The sequence below is a fragment of the Drosophila suzukii genome, chromosome 3 (assembly GCF_043229965.1).
Source record: "Drosophila suzukii chromosome 3, CBGP_Dsuzu_IsoJpt1.0, whole genome shotgun sequence".
NCBI lineage: Eukaryota > Metazoa > Arthropoda > Insecta > Diptera > Drosophilidae > Drosophila > Drosophila suzukii.
The window spans coordinates 36,129,958-36,149,355 of NC_092082.1; the positions used below are offsets into that span (position 1 = coordinate 36,129,958).

General features: G+C 43.0%; 1 protein-coding gene across 6 annotated transcripts in view; it reads left to right on the top strand.

Moving 5' to 3' along the window:
- Positions 1-19,398, top strand: part of Dbp80 (putative ATP-dependent RNA helicase Dbp80) — a 203,323-nt gene that overhangs the window by 39,435 nt on the left and 144,490 nt on the right. For all 6 annotated transcript variants that reach the window (XR_011604351.1, XM_070996673.1, XM_070996668.1 and 3 more), the window contains 2 exons: positions 7,309-7,423; positions 7,504-7,681. Coding sequence is in view for 5 of the 6 variants with exons in the window: in XM_070996668.1 (XP_070852769.1) it covers positions 7,309-7,423; positions 7,504-7,681 (293 nt within the window). In the remaining variant the exon portion in view is untranslated. The remainder of the gene's footprint in view (positions 1-7,308; positions 7,424-7,503; positions 7,682-19,398) is intronic.

The following is a 19,398-nucleotide window of genomic DNA, read 5'->3' on the forward strand; positions in this document are numbered from 1 at the left end:
GTCATCACTATGATCCATAAAGCCGGAAAGGACAAGTCAACCAGCGTTTGGTTGAATGGATTAATTTATAAAATTAAAATATTGCTTCCACAAAACACCATCAACATCGAAGCTAAGAGAACACAATTAAAATTAAAAACAAGAAGCCTACACTGGTTAATAAACGCGAGTTCTCCGCTTAAGTTTGACTGCAAGATACTTCTGTATAATGCAGTCCTCAAACCAATTTGGAAAGATGGCTCCGAGCTATGGGAGAACGCATGCGTTAGTAACTTAGAAGTAATCTAGAGAGCTCAATCAAAGGTACTGAGAACTATAACTCGCGCACCATGGTACACACAGAATGAAAACATTGGTACACGTGCAATGAATTGCAGAACACAATGAGTACTTTTCAAAAATGATCTCTATTAATTACTCCACGTTACATCCGGTGTCCTACAAGGGAGCCACCTAGGACCGCTACTTTATCCAAATTCCTGGAGGAAGCTAGAAAAAGCTACTACACGTACCAACTAAAAAGGGCCTGCAAGTGGTACTAAAAGGAATCGGGCTCGACGTAACCGCCAAGGAAGTTATCGATGCTCTCAAGGAAAAAAGGTTTTCTGCAAAGAACGTCAGTAACATTATAAACAGGAAAAAAGAGTCGCAACCACTCTTCAGGGTCGAGCTGGAACCTGCAATACTTATTGCACCGAAGCATCAACGTGGAAGAGCCACATAAAAGGAACGGCCCAGTGCAATGCACAAATTGTCAGGAGTATGGACACACCAGGGCATACTGTTCACTTCGAACAGTCTGTGTAGCTTGTGGAGACTTCCACAATACGGCTAACTGCCCTGCCAACAAAGAAGACCCCAAAATGAAAAAATGAGTTACTGCAAAGGTAACCACACGGCAAACTACAGGGGCTGTCCGGTCTACAAGGAGATGAAGGACCGCAGATCCAAGTACAGTCACAAAGCACTCTGGAAGCTATGATGGTCACCATGCAGGAAAGTATGATGGAATTCATGTCAATCATGAAAACGACCATGCAAACACTGGTTCAAAACCAGAACATGGTGTTACAGCTACTTGCAGGTAAGCAGTCTAAGTAACAGATGGCAAATCCACGAATTACAATGTGAAACGCCAATGGAGTTTCACGGCACAACCTTGAAATAACTCAGGTTCTGAATGATAATCATATCGACAGTATGCTACTGGTAGAGACGCACCTCACTAACAAATACAACTTCCAAATAAGAGGCTACACTTTCTACCGCACAGACCATCCAGATGGTAAAGCCCACGACGAAAGCGGCATCCTAATCAGGGAACGCATCAAGCACCACTTTCATCAAAGATTTGCAACTAATTACTTGCAAGCCACGTCTGTCAAAGTGCAGTCAGGCAACGGAAACCTCACTAGCCGCTGTCTACTGTCCGCTTCGTTTTAGAATTTCTGAAGGACAATTTGTGGACTTCTACAACTTGCTTGGAGATCGCTTTATAGCTGCAGGGGACTATAACGCCAAACACACGCACTGGGGATCACGCCTTGTGACTCCCAAAGGAAGGCAAATTTACAATGCAATCATAAAACCGAACAACAAAATAGACTATGTTTCTCCTGGCAACCCCACATACTGGCCAACAGACCCCAGGAAAGTTCCAGACCTAATAGAGTTTGCGGTGACAAAAAACATTCCCCGCAATATAATAAGCGTCAAAGCGCTTTCGGACCTGTCGTCAGATCATTCGCCAGTGCTAATAACTCTTCTTCAAAGCACAAAAACTACAGACCACCCCCTCATTCAGACGTCGCACAGAACCAACTGTTTAAAATTTAAAAAGTATGTAAGCTCTTACATCAAATTAACCCCTCACTTCAACATCGAAGCGGACATCGATTGCTCTACCGATGCTCTTAAAGAAGTATTCGTGCAGGCAGTCACTATCTCAACACCACTAGGCAGGGCAAAACAAATCTGCAAATTGAACGGCTAGTCTTATAAAAGAGGCGCTTGCGATGTGCCTGGCAAACCAACAGATCGCCGTCATCAAAACATCGTCTTAAGGAAGCCACTCGCACACTGAATCAAGTTTTAAAGCAAGAAACAGAAAATGTATAGCTGCGGAACCTTAAAAAACTTTCGCCAACCAGTACAAAACATCCTCTGTGAAGGGCTCACCCAAATCTGAACTCTGCAATCAAAACCGTCACTCCGATAAGAAATTCATCTGGCAGCTGGGTCCGCAGCGACGAAGATAGATCCGAAACTTTTGCTTTACATCTCAGAAACGTCTTCCAGCCGAACCAGGCCACTGCTTCATTTGTCCTACCACAAATCGAATCTGAATCTATTTCCCTACCACCATGGTTTCAGCCAAAGGAGATCGCGAAAGTCATTGGGGAACTGAAACCGAAAAAGGCCCCTACCCTCGACCAAATAACCCCAAAAATGTTAATTGAACTTCCAAACTCTGCCATTGAGGTTATTTGTAAGCTCTTTAATGGGATCATAACTCTCGGCTACTATCCGAAAAAATTGAAAAAATCTATTATCATTATGATACCGAAGCCCGGAAAAGACCACACAATTCCGTCATCCTACAGACCATATAGTTTATTATCGTGTCTGTCTAATATGTTCGTAAAATGCCTTCTAACTGGAACAATCGAACAAGTTAACGGAATAACATCAGAAATACGCACAGCTTTTGAGCATCGGGAATACTGCAGCGCAATATTCCTTAATGTATCTCAAGCCCTCGATCGAGAATGGGTAGACGGCCTCATGCACAAAATCAAAAAACACTTGCCTGATTACACCCACAAGCTTCTTGAGTCGTATCTATACAACAGAACCTTCGCAGTAAGGTGAAACACAACAACATCTGACGAGGTGCCCGTAGTAGAGAGGTGGCTATCTGATTGGCGGATTAAAATAAATGAACAAAAATGTAAACACATAACGTTTACTCTCAAAAGGCAAACATGCCCTCCACTATCATTGAATAATACGCAGATTCTTCAAGTCAATGATGTAACGTATCTCGGCGTCCACCTTGGCAGACGACTAACCTGGAGAAGACACATCGAACGCAAAAAAGTACATCTAAAACTAAAAGCCAGCAGCTTCCACTGGATTCTTAACGCTCGTTCGCCCTGCGTCTGGACTACAAGGTTTTGCTCTACAACTCCAAAAGCCCATCTAGACATATGGCTCCCAGCTATGGGGTAACGCCAGCAGCAGCAACATAGACATTATACAGCGCGTTCAATCGAAAATCCTGCGAACTATAACAAAACATCCAAAGGGACCTAGGCATCCTTACCGTAAAAGATGAAATAGACAAAAAGCGTCCTACAATGAAAAACTCTCTGTGCACCCCAATCGGCTCGCAAGAGGCTTGACTTGGGTTTCCAGCTGATCACGTCTACAACGCAACGACCTGCCAAGCCAGCAATAACTTTCAGGGCCCCTTTAGCCTAATATCACTCATATGACTGTTAGTTAGATTAATTAGTTTAAGGTTTTATACACTTATTGTTAGTATCCGAAGGGAGAAGATTCAATAAATAAATAGCAAAGCAATAAAAAAAAAAAAAAAAAAAAAAAAATTATATTCTCTTCTAGTCTGGGGTACACAATTGTTCATTTCTATTTCAGAATTTCAAATTTTATTTAAAAATTGTATCTCATACTACTGTGGGCAAAAATTATGGTAAATTGTTTATTTTTTAAATCTATTTACGTGGTGTTAACTGTTAATAAGGAATACTTTTTAAGCGGTATGCGTCGTTTGCGGGAAGCAATTCGTCTAAAAAGGCAGAATTATAGGAAACAACAACTCTTGGTTTTTGCAACACGTTAATGCACCGGCTCACATTTCACTCCTTCTTCGTGACCATTTCACAAAAAATTCATCCCTTATCGATCCTCAATGATCGTATTCGCCTGTGCGACTTCTGGCTATTCCCAAAACTCAAGAGATCACTCCAGTGAACGCGTTTCGAGTCGATTGAGAAGTTTAAAAAAAATCGAAGAAGGCGCTGATGGCAATACCGGAAAGAGACTATTTGGCATGTTCCGGGGATTGGAAAAAACGTTGGCATAATTACATTTTATTGGGAGGGCATTCCTTTAAAGGGGATGAAATTGATTTACAAGAATAAATAATGATTTTTCATTTTGCAAACAAATTTCTTTTATTATTGCTTGGTTTTTGCATCATGATAATGTGGCGTCTTACACTGCAACCCTTTTTCGTGACCATTTCGCAAAAAATTCGACGCATATCGATCCACAACCACCGCATTCATCTGACTTCACACTTCGCCGTGTGACTTCTTCCTATTCCCAAGACATTAGTAGCTCTCATAGGAACTTAAGCTTTAAGGGTATATCAACTTCGGCTTCCCGAAGTTACCTTTCTTTCAGGTCTTTAAACTTAATTTAAAGTGCATCATGTCAGCGTTAAAAAAAGGATAGTGTTTTAATCCATCCTTGAGGGCAGAAAAAAATTATTAATACAAACAAGATTAGAAGGAAAATATACCTAGTGATAGATACTCAATTATATTTAAGGACAAAATATTTGATACAGTGGCGAAAAACATAGTAGCACAACTCAATACATTTTCTTCTGGGTAAAATAAAATTGTTTTCAGTGTTTTTGTTTTTCTACACAAAATTTTTTTGTACTCTTTAGTATTCTTTCTAACCAAAAAATGTGTTACCATATTTTTAAATCCTGCCTATAAATGTATTTTTAAGTGTTTTATTAAAAAAGCCCAAAAAATGGCGAAAAAAAATAGCACCACTAACACATTTATTAGCAAAAACACCATATTTAGCCGAATAGCCTTAATACAAAGCACGGGTCAATTAAATTTATCTATAATTTCAATATTTTGAACATAAAAAGTTTGATAATACCATTGAAATGGGAAGTGGAAAGCATTGCACTAAGGAAAAGCGTGATATCGTCCAAAAGTTGATAAAGGATGGAAGTTCTTACAGAGAAGTTGGTCGATTCGTCGGATGTTTAAATAAAATGATTAAGAACGCTCTAAACTATATAGAAAAACTTGAAACACGAGGACGAAAACAATCTATGACCCCCCTTCACGTCAATCGATTGATTCGTCAGAGCAAGAAGGATCCTTTCAAACCTGCTACTGAGCTCAAAAAGGAGCTTAAAATAAAAGCGACGGTGCAAACTGTGCGTACATACCTCAGGGAGCATAACCTAAAAGCTATCAGCCCAAGAAAGGTACCACTTTTAAATGCCAGACATATTTCATGCAAATTTGTCACCCTAACAGTGGAGGAATATTTTACGGTCAGGTGAGGGCAAGGTGATTTTTTTTGGTGGAAAAGGATCCAGATCGTATTTCAGACGTGCAAAGAACTCGGAATTTAAGCCCCAGTACACCACACAGACCATAAAGCATGCAGGGCGTAGTGTGATGGTATGGGCCTGCTTTTTCTATTACGGAGTAGGCCCGATACATTGGATCAAGGCCATCATGGATCAGCGTGGATATCATGGATATCATGGATACCATTTGCTACCTTTCGCAGAGTGTGAAATGCCGCTTGTGTGGGTCTTCCAACAAGATAATGACCCCAAAAATACCAGCAAGAAGGCAAAAAAAAGGTTTGGGGACAACCCTGTGAAAGCTATGGAGTGGCCTCCGCAGTCTCCAGACCTTAATCCAATAGAGAATCTATTGTCGGACGTCAAGAAGGCAGTCGCTGCATCAAAACCGGCATCCATCGGATCCTTTTTGGGGAGTAATTAAGGAGTCTGGACTCAATTTCCATAAAGCGTTGACAGGACCTAGTTGCCTCCATGCCAAGACGCTGCGCAGCTGTTATTTCCAATAAAGGATACACTACAACGTATTAAATGAAGAATATATAATGAGATCTCGGAAACTATGGAAGCTACGCTATTGAGATTTGGCGTGCAGATTCCTGAGCTTCTTACGCAGCGCAAGTTTGTTTCAGTAGAGTGCCACGCCCACTCTAACGCCCACAAACCGCCCAAAACTGTGGCTCCTACAGTTTTGATGCTAGAATAAAAATTTTAACTGAAATGTAATGTTCTCATCAATACCTATTGATTGAACCAAAAAAAAATTTGCCACGCCCACCCTAACGCCCATAAACCGCCCACAAACTTCAAAAAATCGTAAATATGAACGTGGATATCTCGGAAACTATCAAAGATAGATTCCGTAGCCTTATACGCAGCGCAAGTTTGTTACGCGAATTAGCCACGCCCACTCTAACGCCCACAAGCCGCGAAAACATGTGACGCCCACAATTTTTTTGCTACACAAAAAATTTTAACTGAAATGTATTGGTCTCGTCAACACCTATCGATTGGTCCAAAATTTGCCACGCCCACTCTAGCGCCCATAACGCTTAAATCTGTATACCACCGGTAGGTGGCGCATTTTAATCTCGCTTTGCTACTTGCATATCTCTAATTAGCTGAGTAACGGGTATCTGATAGTCGAGGTACTCGACTATAGCGTTCTTCATTGTTTTTTTTTTAGTATCCGCACTCTATAGTATTCTCTTTGAAGCATTTCAAAAATGCGTTGTTCTAGGTTTCTAAGAAATTTCTCTCGTAGTAATAGTAAAAAATGTTTGTAGTTACTGTTGATGCTTTAAAGTAGTATTATCGTACACTATTCCTTAATAAAAATTATGTATAAAAGAAGAGATAATTCTATATTTGAGTGCCTCGACTTATCAGATACTCGTTACTCACTATCACTCATTTACTTTTTACGTTTTATCTACTTTAAATTTTTTCATTTCAACTTTTTCAGTCTTATCTACTGGCTGTGACGTCATTGACTATGTTCTTTTATCTACTTTACATTTTAACATTTCACACTTTTCACTTGTGACGTCATTCACGATGTTCGCTAGATAATGGGCGTAAAATCATTACTAACTGCCTGATTTCGACCGTTTTCGGCGTGAGGGTACGAATTCACAAGCTGATTAAAACAAAGAGAAATATCAGCGCTTATACGGACGATTTGTTGAGACTTGTCGGTTTGTGGACGTGCCAACACTTTTGGGTTACTCTACAAGTAGAGCGTATACAAACCTTGTTACTAGTGATAATAGTTTTTCTATAAATGTAATTTGTTATTAACTTATTGCTCACCAGGGAATACAACTACAAAGTGAGATTACAGCAAAATATATCTTGTAAATATTGGGAAGTTCGACTTCTTACTTTCAATTTTAGTCAAGATTTCCCTAACTAAGTTTTACACTTTTTTGTAGGTTCTTTGCTTATCCCCTACATACGAGTTGGCAATTCAAACTGGTGAAGTAGCTGCACGTATGGGGCAGTTCTGTCCGGACATAAAGCTGAGATTTGCCGTCCGAGGTGAGGAAGGTATGTATTTTCCATTAACTAAATTTATATTTTTATACAATAAAACGTCTATAAACGTCTTCCTCTGTGGAAATTTTTAGTTGATCGCAGTAAGAAAATTGAAGAACACATTCTCATTGGGACGCCGGGAAAACTTCTAGACTGGGGCTTAAAATTTCGTCTTTTCGATATGAAAAAAATTACCGTTTTTGTATTAGATGAAGCAGATGTTATGATAGCCACCCAAGGTCATCATGATCAATGTATTCGAATACACAAGTATGTATAAATTTAATATAAATTAGTGATTAAACATAAAACAAATTTAGGGTCATATGACCAACAAAGTCGATATCACTTTTATGAAACAACTCATATTATGGTCTGTTTAGATTACTTGCGTTATTGTCGAATGTTCTAAAAATGATGTACACTGTGCAATGTATATACCAGGGTGGTCAAAAGTATTTTCACAAAAAAAAAGTTAAATATATTCATAATTTGAACTTACATCTTGTTAACTTTGATATCAATGGAAAAATATAAGCAAAATGATTTTTGAAAAATTCTTTTTGCAGTTACTATTATTTTTGTTCGAAGAAACTTTTTGCATCAAAAAATTTAAGTTTTCAAGTCGAGGAAAAAAGTTCAAAAAGGACATTTTCACACAAATTCGTCCTTTTCAGTAAGTACTGAATGTGTTAAGAAATGTATTGTATCATTCAAACGGCATTTAAATTACCTTTCCATTGATACCAAAGTTAACAAGATGTAAGTTCAAATTATGAATATATTTAACTTTTTTTTTGTGAAAATACTTTTGACCACCCTTGTACACCTAGAAATTAAGAAACTTAGAACTTTTGTACGGAAAATCTCGATAATCGATTCTTCTCAATTTGGAATTTTGTCTTCTTACTTTTTCTTCTTGATATCAAGACTAAAGTACTTTCGATTTTGGTTTTTATAGTGATCAGCAATATCGATTTTAAGTTTGTAAAAGAGGGACGTGAGGGGAAGACAGAAAAATTAGGGTAAAGTTAACGCGAAGTTGTCGAAGCATGCCGCGTATCACACTCCGTGAGTTTTAGTTATTAAAGCATATTTTTACAATTTGTGTACGCAAAAATGGAACTTTCTAAACCCTTTTCCTCCTCTTCTTCATAAATTAAGTAAAATGTAGATAACATAAAACACCGACATTGATGAATGTGCGTACTAATACAATCTTCTGGAGACCGCTCTGCAAATTAGGGTCCTTCAGGTAAAAGGAAGCGTTTCCGACCCTGTAAGGTATATATTTACATGAGTCGTTCTTCGCCCGAATAAAAAATCAGGAGATTTTTTATGTTTGTTGGTTATTTTTTATTAGAACGTTGGAAAAAGACTAGTTGTATGTTACATAATTGGTTAGAATGAAAGGGGGGCAACGCCAACCGATAGTTCATCAAGACATGTTAAATACTAGAAAAGCAAGGAGCTAAAATACCAGTAGTAGGAAAATACTAGAAATCCCGAATAGAGGAAAAGGCCGGAAAACGAGGGAGGGTCACGCGGCGATCGTGGCGGCTCTCTTCGTGACGTGCGATTCGGACACGGCTTAGCGGGGTTTCGAAAGTCACGCGTGCTCCTCGAGACCGCCAACTGGAGGCGATCAAATTCTACGGAGTGGCCACGCGGACGATTACAAGACACACATATATATATAAGCAAGTCAGCTGAGGTTAGTACGATCAGATTCTCATGTGTTCAAAACGGTGTAGCGGACCCGAGTGAGGACAAATTGAATAAACGGTGAAGAATATCTAATTGCGCCTCTCGATCGTGCGTTTCCTTCTCGTAGTCAGGTACCAAAGCTAACCCTTTACCCCGCTCACCCCGCTGCTTCGGACCTGGATGTGGACCCCTTTCCCGTCCGGTCCAGTAGTTTCCCTACCTCAGTAATTTTGGGATTCGTGAGTGGACACCCTTCCCGCCGTATCCGCAAGCCTAGTCTCCTCCGTAGTTGTGGGATTCGTGCGTGGACACCCTCCCCGCCGTATCCGCAAGCCTAGTTTTCCCGTCTCCTTCGTAGTTTTGGGATTCGTGCGTGGACACCCTTCCCGCCGTATCCGCAAGCCTAGTCTTCCTGTCTCCTCCGTAGTTGTGGGATTCGTGCGTGGACACCCTTCCCGCCGTATCCGCAAGCCTAGTTTTCCCGTCTCCTCCGTAGTTTTGGGATTCGTGCATGGACACCCTTCCCGCCGTATCCGCAAGCCTAGTTTTCCCGTCTCCTCCGTAGTTTTGGGATTCGTGCGTGGACACCCTTCCCGCCGTATCCGCAAGCCTAGTCTTCCTGTCTCCTCCGTAGTTGTGGGATTCGTGCGTTGACACCCTTCCCGCCGTATCCGCAAGCCTAGTTTTCCCGTCTCCTCCGTAGTTTTGGGATTCGTGCGTGGACACCCTTCCCGCCGTATCCGCAAGCCTAGTTTTCCCGTCTCCTCCGTAGTTTTGGGATTCGTGCGTGGACCCTCTTCCCGCCGTATCCACAATCCCGCCGCCTCCGTAGTTTTGGGATTTGCGCGTGGACACCCTTCCCGCCTTATCCACAATCCTAGCTCCTTCGCCATCCTGGGGCTCGTGCGCGGTTCCGCCCTCGTGCTGACTCACGCCCGCAAAGTAGTCTCCCGGCTTGGCCTCGCCCGAAGGTCCAGCCCGGTGGATTTTTCGCCTCCGACGCGAAACCCAAGACTTACGCCTGCCAAGTAATATCCCGGCTTGGCCTCGCCCGAAGGTCCCGCCCGGTGGATTTTTCGCCTCTGACGCAAAGTTCAAGACTGGCCAGCCCGTTAGCTCGCAGCCCAGGAATCGGACTCTGCATAACCAACGTCATCTGCTTTTCTTCGACGTAAATAAGGACCTCTGATGAAGACTCCCCTAAAAGTTACCCGTTCCCCTGTGGAGTGGAACCCTCTAGTCCGGCGTTTCGGTGATGTACAAATTTTCTTGTAAAGGACTCTGGATCCGACTGAGATCAGTATCCCGGCCGAGAAAGCATCCTTACACTATGATATTTGGTTCGACATAATTAATTTGGTTAGTTAATAGCGTTTTTGTGGCCCTGCATAAATAAAAATATCAGCTGGTGTTCTACCTGTTGTATTGTGTTTTATTTTATGATTGTAAGTATACAGTATTACTTCCATTTTCATAAGTTTATTTTCCGTGTTGTCGCTGGTCTCGATAACACGTATTTTTTCGTTAATTGTTTTGTGTAATCTTTCTACATCTAATCCCTATCCCTATCCCTATCTGTTTTCAAGGTTCTGGTTTTTCCCATTGAATTAAATATTCGAAAAAGTCCTCTTTTAACTTCCATCCAGTCCTTTCCGTTAATTAAATCGCGGTTCCAAATTTTTTATAAATCAATACAAGTTAGGTAATTTTGCTTTTTGATCGTGTAAATATCTGCGACGTAAATTTCCCTACAAAACTCTGATTCTGGAGTGGTTTTTAAAAAAAGCGATGTTTTTTTATGTTCGGTTTTTGCTTGGTTACAGACATTACTCCCATTAATTAAATTCTGTATTAAATTCTGGTAGTCGGGATAATAATAGGTTTCTTTGAAAAGCCTTACCATTTTTTCAATTCCTGGGTGCAATAGTTTTTCATGGTTGCTAACAATAATTTCTTTAAATCCAGCGTATGTTTTTATGTGCTGTAATTTAGTTACTGCTCTTACAATTTTTGTAGTAGAGTTCATGACCTGCTTAAAAGCTTGTTGAATGATTTCAAAATCAGAGTCGTGTTCGATGTAAAGTGCACTTGACTTGGTACAAAAGTGTTTTATTAATATTTGCTTAGCTTTCTCAATGTTTAATTCATGAAACATTATTTTAATCTTGACTTTCTTAAAATAATTTTCACTTTGTTCATCTTCTGTATTGCTTCGAATCATTTCTACCTGTCTTAGGAAATGATTGATTGGTTTTTCAGTAATTGTTATTAAATTTTCATTAGGTTTTTGTCGCCCATACTATAGCTAATAATTCTTTTTTCAATGCTTGTTTATTAATTCACGAAGGACATTGTTCATGCATCGCTGAAAAGTTGCAGGTGCATTTTTAATCCAAATGGTATTCGTGTGTACTCGTAGTGTCCGTACTTTGTGGAAAACGCTGTTTTGTTTATGGAATTTTTGTCCATTTCGATCTGGTGGAAACCTTTAGTCAAATCAATGATGGTAAAATATTGACACCGTCCTAGCTTGCCTAGTATTTCGTCCATATTGGGAATGGGAAATGTATCACAAATAGTGATCTCATTTAAGCCCCTATATTCTACTACAAGTCTAAATTTTTGTTTACCTGATTGTTTGTTTAAATTATCCACAATGGAATGTAATAAGGTGACTGGCTGAGCCTAGTTATTCCTGGCTTTAACATATCCTGTATTTGAGACTCAACTTCTTTTTCAAATAAAAAAGTATACCCATACGGTTTTTTATAAATTGGATTTTCATGGTGCGTTTTTATTTCATGCCTAACAACATTCGTAAAGGTCAAATTTTCACGATCACGATATTGAATGCATTTATATTGGTTTATTAATTTTAATAATTTAACTTTTTCTTCTTTATTTAAGTGTTCTAATCGAAAATTTTTTCCCTCTGCTAATTCATTTTAAACAGCATAATTTATTTCATTAGTATAATTTTTAGATTTTAGCAATGACTCAAAATCATATATTTGTGTTGAATTTTTAAAACTAATGTTTTTGTGTATAAAAAATGAGCCCACTAATAGTAGTGCGATTATTTAAATAATCAATTTTTGCGTGGTTTGCCTCTAGTAACTTTCGTCCTAGTAGTATGTTATAATTGGAAGAAAAGTCGCGAATATAAAATATTTGTTCTTGAGTAAATAAACTGTTAGGTGCAACTTTTACAAATTCATTTAGTTCATAATGACCTGTCATAGTGCGTATAATTGTCGGATCTTTATGTATACTCCCGTTAAGAAAATTCTTTTTCATTAAGTTAATTGATGAACCGGTATCGACGAGGCAATGATAATTATGATTATTCATAGTTATTTCTATGTATGTAATTGGTCCGAGGCTTGCATTGGAAAATTTTCATTTTCATCATAAACATCTTCTTTGTACTCTTTAATTTGTTGATAATTTTCGTCTATTTGCATTCTTGATTGTCCACTATTACACGATCGTCCACTTGGCTGTTGGCTTTGATTCATTGTATTATTTTGCTGACCCTGAATTAAACTTCTTCGAAACTCTTGGTAACTTCCCCTATTTTGGCCAAAAGTATTATTTCTGTTATTCGATTGGAACGTATAATTTTGTGGAACCATTCTTTGGGGTTGATTGGGGTGTGGTTGAATTGAAATAGCTGGGCCAGGATTAAATTGTTGGGTGTTGTACAAATTAGTGTAAGGGTAGGGTTTACGTGTATAATTTGTTTGTTGTTGCTTTTGAATTTTATTAACATTGATGTTAAAATGTTTTAAATTTTCATTTTCCTCGTATAGCCCTTCTTGCTGGGCCGCTTGTTTCGGTTTAAGTACGGTTGAAATATCGCTTCTTGCTAATGTCATAAAATTTCTAAACATTTGGATTTCCCTCAAGTTCTAATTGGTTGTTTATAACTAACTGTTTAAGCTCGATCTCATTAGAAAATTTTCTTAGGTTACCTTAAAAATTAGTATTGTATACTCGCATTAATAGTTCCTCCACAGGGGCAAAATGTAGTTAACTCTTCTGACAATGGTTCCTAGGGTAGATGGATCTCCTTCAAACGTTGGAATATTCCGGATCTGGGACAAAAGCTAATTTATGTTTCGCTCCGTCAATGGGTTGGGTGCCACAACAATTTGTGGTTGCCCTTGAGCTTGTAAAGAAGTCTCGTAGGCTGGGATATACTCAGTCCCGCCAGGGTCTCTTTACCGAAAATATTTGTAAAGATATGGGACAAAAAGGTCTAAGACGAAAATCGGTTGGCTGGCGTGAGATGTAGAGTGCCAGCCACCGGGGTACGGAGTGAGAGAAACAGTTTATTCGGTGTCTGTAGCAGAGTGAAAAGCGTCAGCGGTAACGCGCATTTGGGCCTGGCTCATAGCATTCGCTACGAGAGGGCCGAGAGAGAGGGGATCGATTATGGGGACAACATTTCCCTAGGGCAGAATTTATGGCCTAAAATCTAGGCATTTGTCTGGAAATATTCATATTTATGCGTGGCCAGCTTGATTGAATTTTTTTCCCTACGAGTTGCATTAAAATCAGGCGAGAAATACATTTATTGGGGTATTTTTATTGATTCATTTGTAACTCGAGTTTCTACTTTATTTTGTTTTCCCAGTGTAGTCGGGCGCGAGTTGGCTCAATACAGCCGGCAGTGATAGAAGAAGAAGAATAAATTTTCCTTTAAAAAAAATATTTCCCGAAGTTCCTTTGGAAAGGGGGTGTGGCAGTGCGTAGTATTTTTAATATCTGAGAAATATTTTTATTTAATTAATGAGCAACAGGTTTCCTAAAGTTGGGTCCACCCCTTTCTCTCGGTGTAGTCAGCTCGGAAATCAAATCAGAAATCAAAGTAGTCAAAGGGAAAAAGAACAACATGGCAGCGGCAAATTTTGTGTTCAGATATGTAAGAAAATATTCTTTATTTAAATTTTCGGTTCATGTTTTTTTTTTTTCTCAGTGCTCGCAATTAACGGGTTAGGTTAGGTCATGGTTTATAAATTCTAGCCTACTCTGGGCGAAGCCGCATCGAGGCCTTCGAGAAATTTCTCATTGCACGGGACTCTCGCTGGCCAAAATGCGGTTCACTCCACTCACTCACCCGTCGCGCTCTCACGCACACACACACGCGTGACTCCGGGTGCTCCGCCGCTGGTCCTGGGCCGGCATACTCTCCTCGAGGTCGTCTAGGTAAACTCCTTCCTGGGTCACTTGGCATCAGCCCGAAGGCAAAAGACTCCTGTTGTCCACATAAATTTGCTCTGCTCGCACTTCTGATCCCGTGCGCCGCCTTTGCAAGAGTCCCCTGCTTCTCGCACTTCTGGTCCGGTGCGCCGCGTTTTCCAAAAGTCACCTGCTCGCACTTCTGGTCCGGTGCGCTGCGTTTTCCAAAAGAGAGACCTGTTTCTGATCCCGTGCACCGCCTTTGCAAAATTGACTCCTCGCACTTCTGATCCCGTGCACCGCCTTTTCAAAAGAGCCCTAGTCAAGCTTTTCCGCCGCGTTTTGTTCAAGTTTTCGGCTGCTCTGGGTTTTTTCCACTTGTCGAAGTTTCGGTACTCCTTTTCTCTCGCTCTTCCCTTGGCGCGTGCCAATTTTCGGGGGTTGTTTTCCTCCTCGATCGCATGTCCTCTCTCGCTTGCTCCTGTGCGGCGCTGCACTTATCGTGGTGACTATTTCGTTGCTCTCCTGGTGTGTGTGTGTGTGGCTACTGCTGATGTGAGAACAGAGGGGGAAAAGGTAAACAGAACCTATCGCTTAGGCTGAGCTAAAATAATTATTGTGTATCAATATAACTACAAATCTTATGATTATTGGCTAAGCTTATATATTAAATGCACTGTACAATGTTTTTTTTACAAAGTTATTCGCGAGGGTTTTGTTTGCGTTGTTAGCCGCTGTTGTTGGCGCTGGCGGCCGATGCTGTTGCCGCTGGCGATGTTGTAGCTGCTAGCTGGCGTTGTTGTTGGCGCTGGCGGCCGATGCTGTTGGCGCTGGCGATGTTGGTGGCGCTATTTGTGAGGGGTCAAACGACTCCTCACATTCCCCTCCTACTTCGGGGGGCGTTGAGAAATGTGCGTGGCCGTGGCTTGCGTGTTGTCATGCGCCACAGGTGGGACGGGTTGTCCGACGCCATGTCTGTAGGGGAGAACAAATGAGTATTAGTGCTTTGTTTTAACGATTACTAACTGGGTTTTAATTGTTTAGTTAGTAATCATGGGGAAAAAGGTTCGCTGCAGTGGCACTGGGAGCGTTGAGTTCCCACTAGGGAAGTGGAACGTTGGGAAGGCGCACCCTCCAGCAAGTGGCCCCACTGACTCAAACATTGGCTCCTGTCGCAGTGTTCCTGGTTGGCTCTCGCCTCGGCCAGATCGAGCGTCACTCGCCGGCTTGTTTGTGGCAAGTCCGTTGCTATTGTGCCGTCTTCGTACGGACTTCTGGCGCTGCTGCTGCGCTACTATCATCGTGTATGCTTCCGCCGTCTGCGGGTATCCTTGGATGTTTCTCTGCTGCTCTCGTCTTGATGTGTACTTTTCTTCGTGTATGCTTCTCCGTTGCTTCCGCCTTGATGCGGGTACTCCTTGGTTTCTCTGCTGCTTCCGCCTTGATGCGGGTATTCCTTGGTTTCTATGCTGCTTCCGCCTTGATGCGGGTATTCCTTGGTTTCTCTGCTGCTTCCGCCTTGATGCGGGTATTCCTTGGTTTCTCTGCTGCTTTTGCTGTTGCTTTGCTACGGGTTTTTAGCGTCAATCGATCGCTAAACTTGCTCCGCCATCTGAATGTCTTCGTTGTCGTCCAGTCGTCTGGGTACCAGATTCTGGGTTTCTGGCTCGTTGACTGCCTCCTTTAAATCTCTAAGGGATGCCGTTCTGCGTTGCCTGCTCTGGGTATGTTGCAAGCGCACTATGGTGGGAGAAAAGAACTTAATTACTTTGTACGGGCCCTCGTACTTGGGTGCTAGCTTAGCGGCAAAGTTATCCGCTGCCCTGGACAAATGATGCTGTTTTACGAAGACCAGCGATCCTATGGTCGGTCTCCACGCACGTCGCCTGAGATCGTAATGCTTCCGCTGCTCCAACGAAGCTCTCTGAGTGTTCTCCTGTACTACCTTCAAATGTCCCGTAGCAATTCCGCTTTCGCTTCGGGTGAACGTGGCGCTTGGCTTGGTCCTGGAGTCACTTCATCATATAAGGCTCCTGGGAGTCGTGGCTCTCTGCCTTGGACGATGAACGCTGGACTGAATCCGGTTGAGTCTGAGATGCTGCTATTAATTGCCAGATTCAGTTCGGGCAGAAGTTCGTCCCACGTCGTCTGCTTGTCCTCGATATACTGGGCGACCATCGTTTTAATGGTGCGATTGGCCCTTTCAGTCGGGTTCTGCTGCGGAGTATAAGGTGCTGTATGTTGGATCTCCATTCCCGCCTGCTTGCAGAAGGCTTTGAATGAACGACTCGTAAACTGTGTCCCATTATCGCAGACAAATGTTCGGGGAATACCAAAGTGATTCAAAATCCTCTCCCGAAACGATTTTTCGAGATGCGCCGAAGTAGCTTTTCTCAAGGGGACCAACTCAACCCATTTCGAAAAGGCGTCGAAGAATACGAGCAGCATCGTATTTCCACTCTTGGATCGCGGAAGGGGCCCAATAAAATCGGCGCAGACAGTATCGAACGGCTCGTTAATCTGTCTGGTGAACATTTTACCCGCCGGTTTGGTTTGGCTGACTTTGAACCGTTGGCAAGTGTCACACTTGCGGATATACCTGGCAATATCGCGGAAAAGACCTGGCCAGTAATATCTCTGGGCGATCCGGGTGGTTGTCTTCCTGATTCCGAGATGTCCTGCCGTGGGCTGGTCATGGCATTCCGACAGTACTCGCTGTCGGTGTTCCTTGGCTACGCACAGTTTCCAGGGCACGGAGTCTTCGTCGTCAGGTCGGGATCCGATATGCCGATAGAGCTGTTGGTTCTCGTACGCGTAGTCCGGGTAATCTTCAGCGGCGATGAGGCGTCTGCTGGCGAATGCGATGACTCGTTCTTCTCCCTGGATTTTCTGCGTTAAAACTGCTCCTAGGCCGATGTCGCTGGCGTCTGTTTGCAACACGAACTTCTCGTTGAAGTCGGGGCAGGCGAGAACCGGCGCCTCCGTGAGTTTTCTTTTGAGTTCCTCGAACGCATCTTGCTGCTCCTGCTCCCATTGCCATTTCTTTCCTTTCTTGAGTAGCAAAGACATGGGCTGCACTACGCTGGCAAAGTTGGGTAAAAATCTCCTGTACCATGACGCGATCCCTAGACATCTCCTCAACTCCTTGCATGTGGTGGGCGGACTCAGTCGCCGTACTGCCGAAATCTTGTCGGGATCCGTGTGAATTCCCTCCTCACTGATGACGTGTCCCAAGTACACCAGGCTGCGCTTAAAGAAACTGCATTTCTTCGCGTTGAGACGAAGGTTCGCCTTTCGTAGCCGTCGAAATACTTCTTGTAGATGCTGCACATGCTCCTCCAGAGTGCGGCCGATGATGATGATGCCATCCAAATACGCAAACGCGTTGGGCTCCATGTCCGGTCCTATGACGCTGTCGAGCGCCCGCTGGAATGTGGCTGGTGCTGAGTGGAGGCCAAACGGCATCACTTTCCAGTGGTACAAGCCCCTCCCGGGGACTGTAAATGCTGTGCACTCGCGGCTGGACTCGGCTACAGGGTTTTGCCAATATCCGCTCTTCAAATCGAGCGTCGATATGTACTTGGCATGGCGCAGACGCTCCAAGATGTGTGTTATCCTTGGCAGCGGGTATGCATCTGGAATAGAATGGGCATTTAGTTGTCGAAAATCTACACATAGTCGCATCTCTCCCGATTTCTTGCCCACGAGTACAATAGGGGCGCTGTGGGGGCTCCGTGAAGCAGTTCGTCGATAATCCTCTGCATCGCGGGATTCTTAGGAAAATACCTCTGTTTGATGGGCTTATCATCTCGCATCGTGATCGTATGCTCAGCGATATTTGACACTCCCGTCAATCCTTCGAATTTGGCCAATTCCTCCTGTAGGAATTTGTTTACCCAGGGTTCTAATTCTTCTTGCTCGGCGATTGCGGTGATTGCGGCTAGTGCTCCTCCAGTGTCAGGCGTGTATCCTGGTCTGACTGGGGAAGGCGCTCGCCCTTCCTCTACTGGTTCCGCTGAAACAGTAGCATGGTTCCGACGAAAAGGATTATTTCGCACGGCGGTGTCGTCTCGAGGCCCTAAAATACTGCTGGTCGGGGTGGTTTGCACGTCGTTATCTGGATCGTTGTTTGCTGGAGTGAACGCGTTTGTCAAGAGAGAAGGCATAGCTAAGTCGTTGGTGGGGCTGCTTATTAGGAGAGGGTTCAGCTGCAGCGAAGCGCTGCCGCATTGGAGAGTGGCAGACACGCCACAGAGGAAGTCCATGCCCAATAGCACGTCTTCCATGATCGAAGGGAAAACTAGCAGTGGAAAGGTGACCCAACATTGGTCCAACCGGACTTTGGCTACCAGAGACTTGGTTATCTCCTTGCGTGAGCCTTCCGCCAGGCTGACATGAGTGTGTACCGACCGTACGTAATGTGGCGTCCCTACACGTTGAACAACTCGTTCGCTCACGAAGCTTCTGCTAGCTCCGGTGTCTATGGTAGCGTTAAACTCCTGACCCTCGATTTGCACCTGCGCGATAATTTTGCTCGACTGAACCTGTAAGATTTCTCCTAATTCCGGGGATTCCTGTAGGCAGTCTCCGTCCGCTACCCGAGGGGGCGAAGACTCCTCTCGTTTCCCGGCTGGGTACGACGGCAACACTCGAGAGTGCGTACTTCTCTGCGACCACAATCCCAACAAAAGAGGACTCTGGGATGGCGACATGTAGCTGAACGGTGACCCTCCTGGGCACAATTCCTGCAAGCAAGACTGAAATTCGGCACCATTGACCTGTTCCCCTCTCGAGGAACTGATTGTAAAACTGTGGCTGGGGTGGGTGGTCGTCTGGCCGGTCGTGTGAAATTCTGTTGACCTATTGGTGATGCTCCTGCATACGCTGGGATCTCGTACTCGTTCCTTCTAGGCGCCGGTTGTGGTTCGGCCAACATTCTGGCATGGCTTCCTGTGCTCCGATCGCGGGTGACCTCGTAGTTTACCGCTAAAGTGGTAAGTTGCTCCAAAGTGGTGAAGTCGTGCCTCCTTGCGTACATCTGATACTCCGGTTGGAGATTTTCATAAATCCGGTCCAACTCCTGCTCCGCATTATAC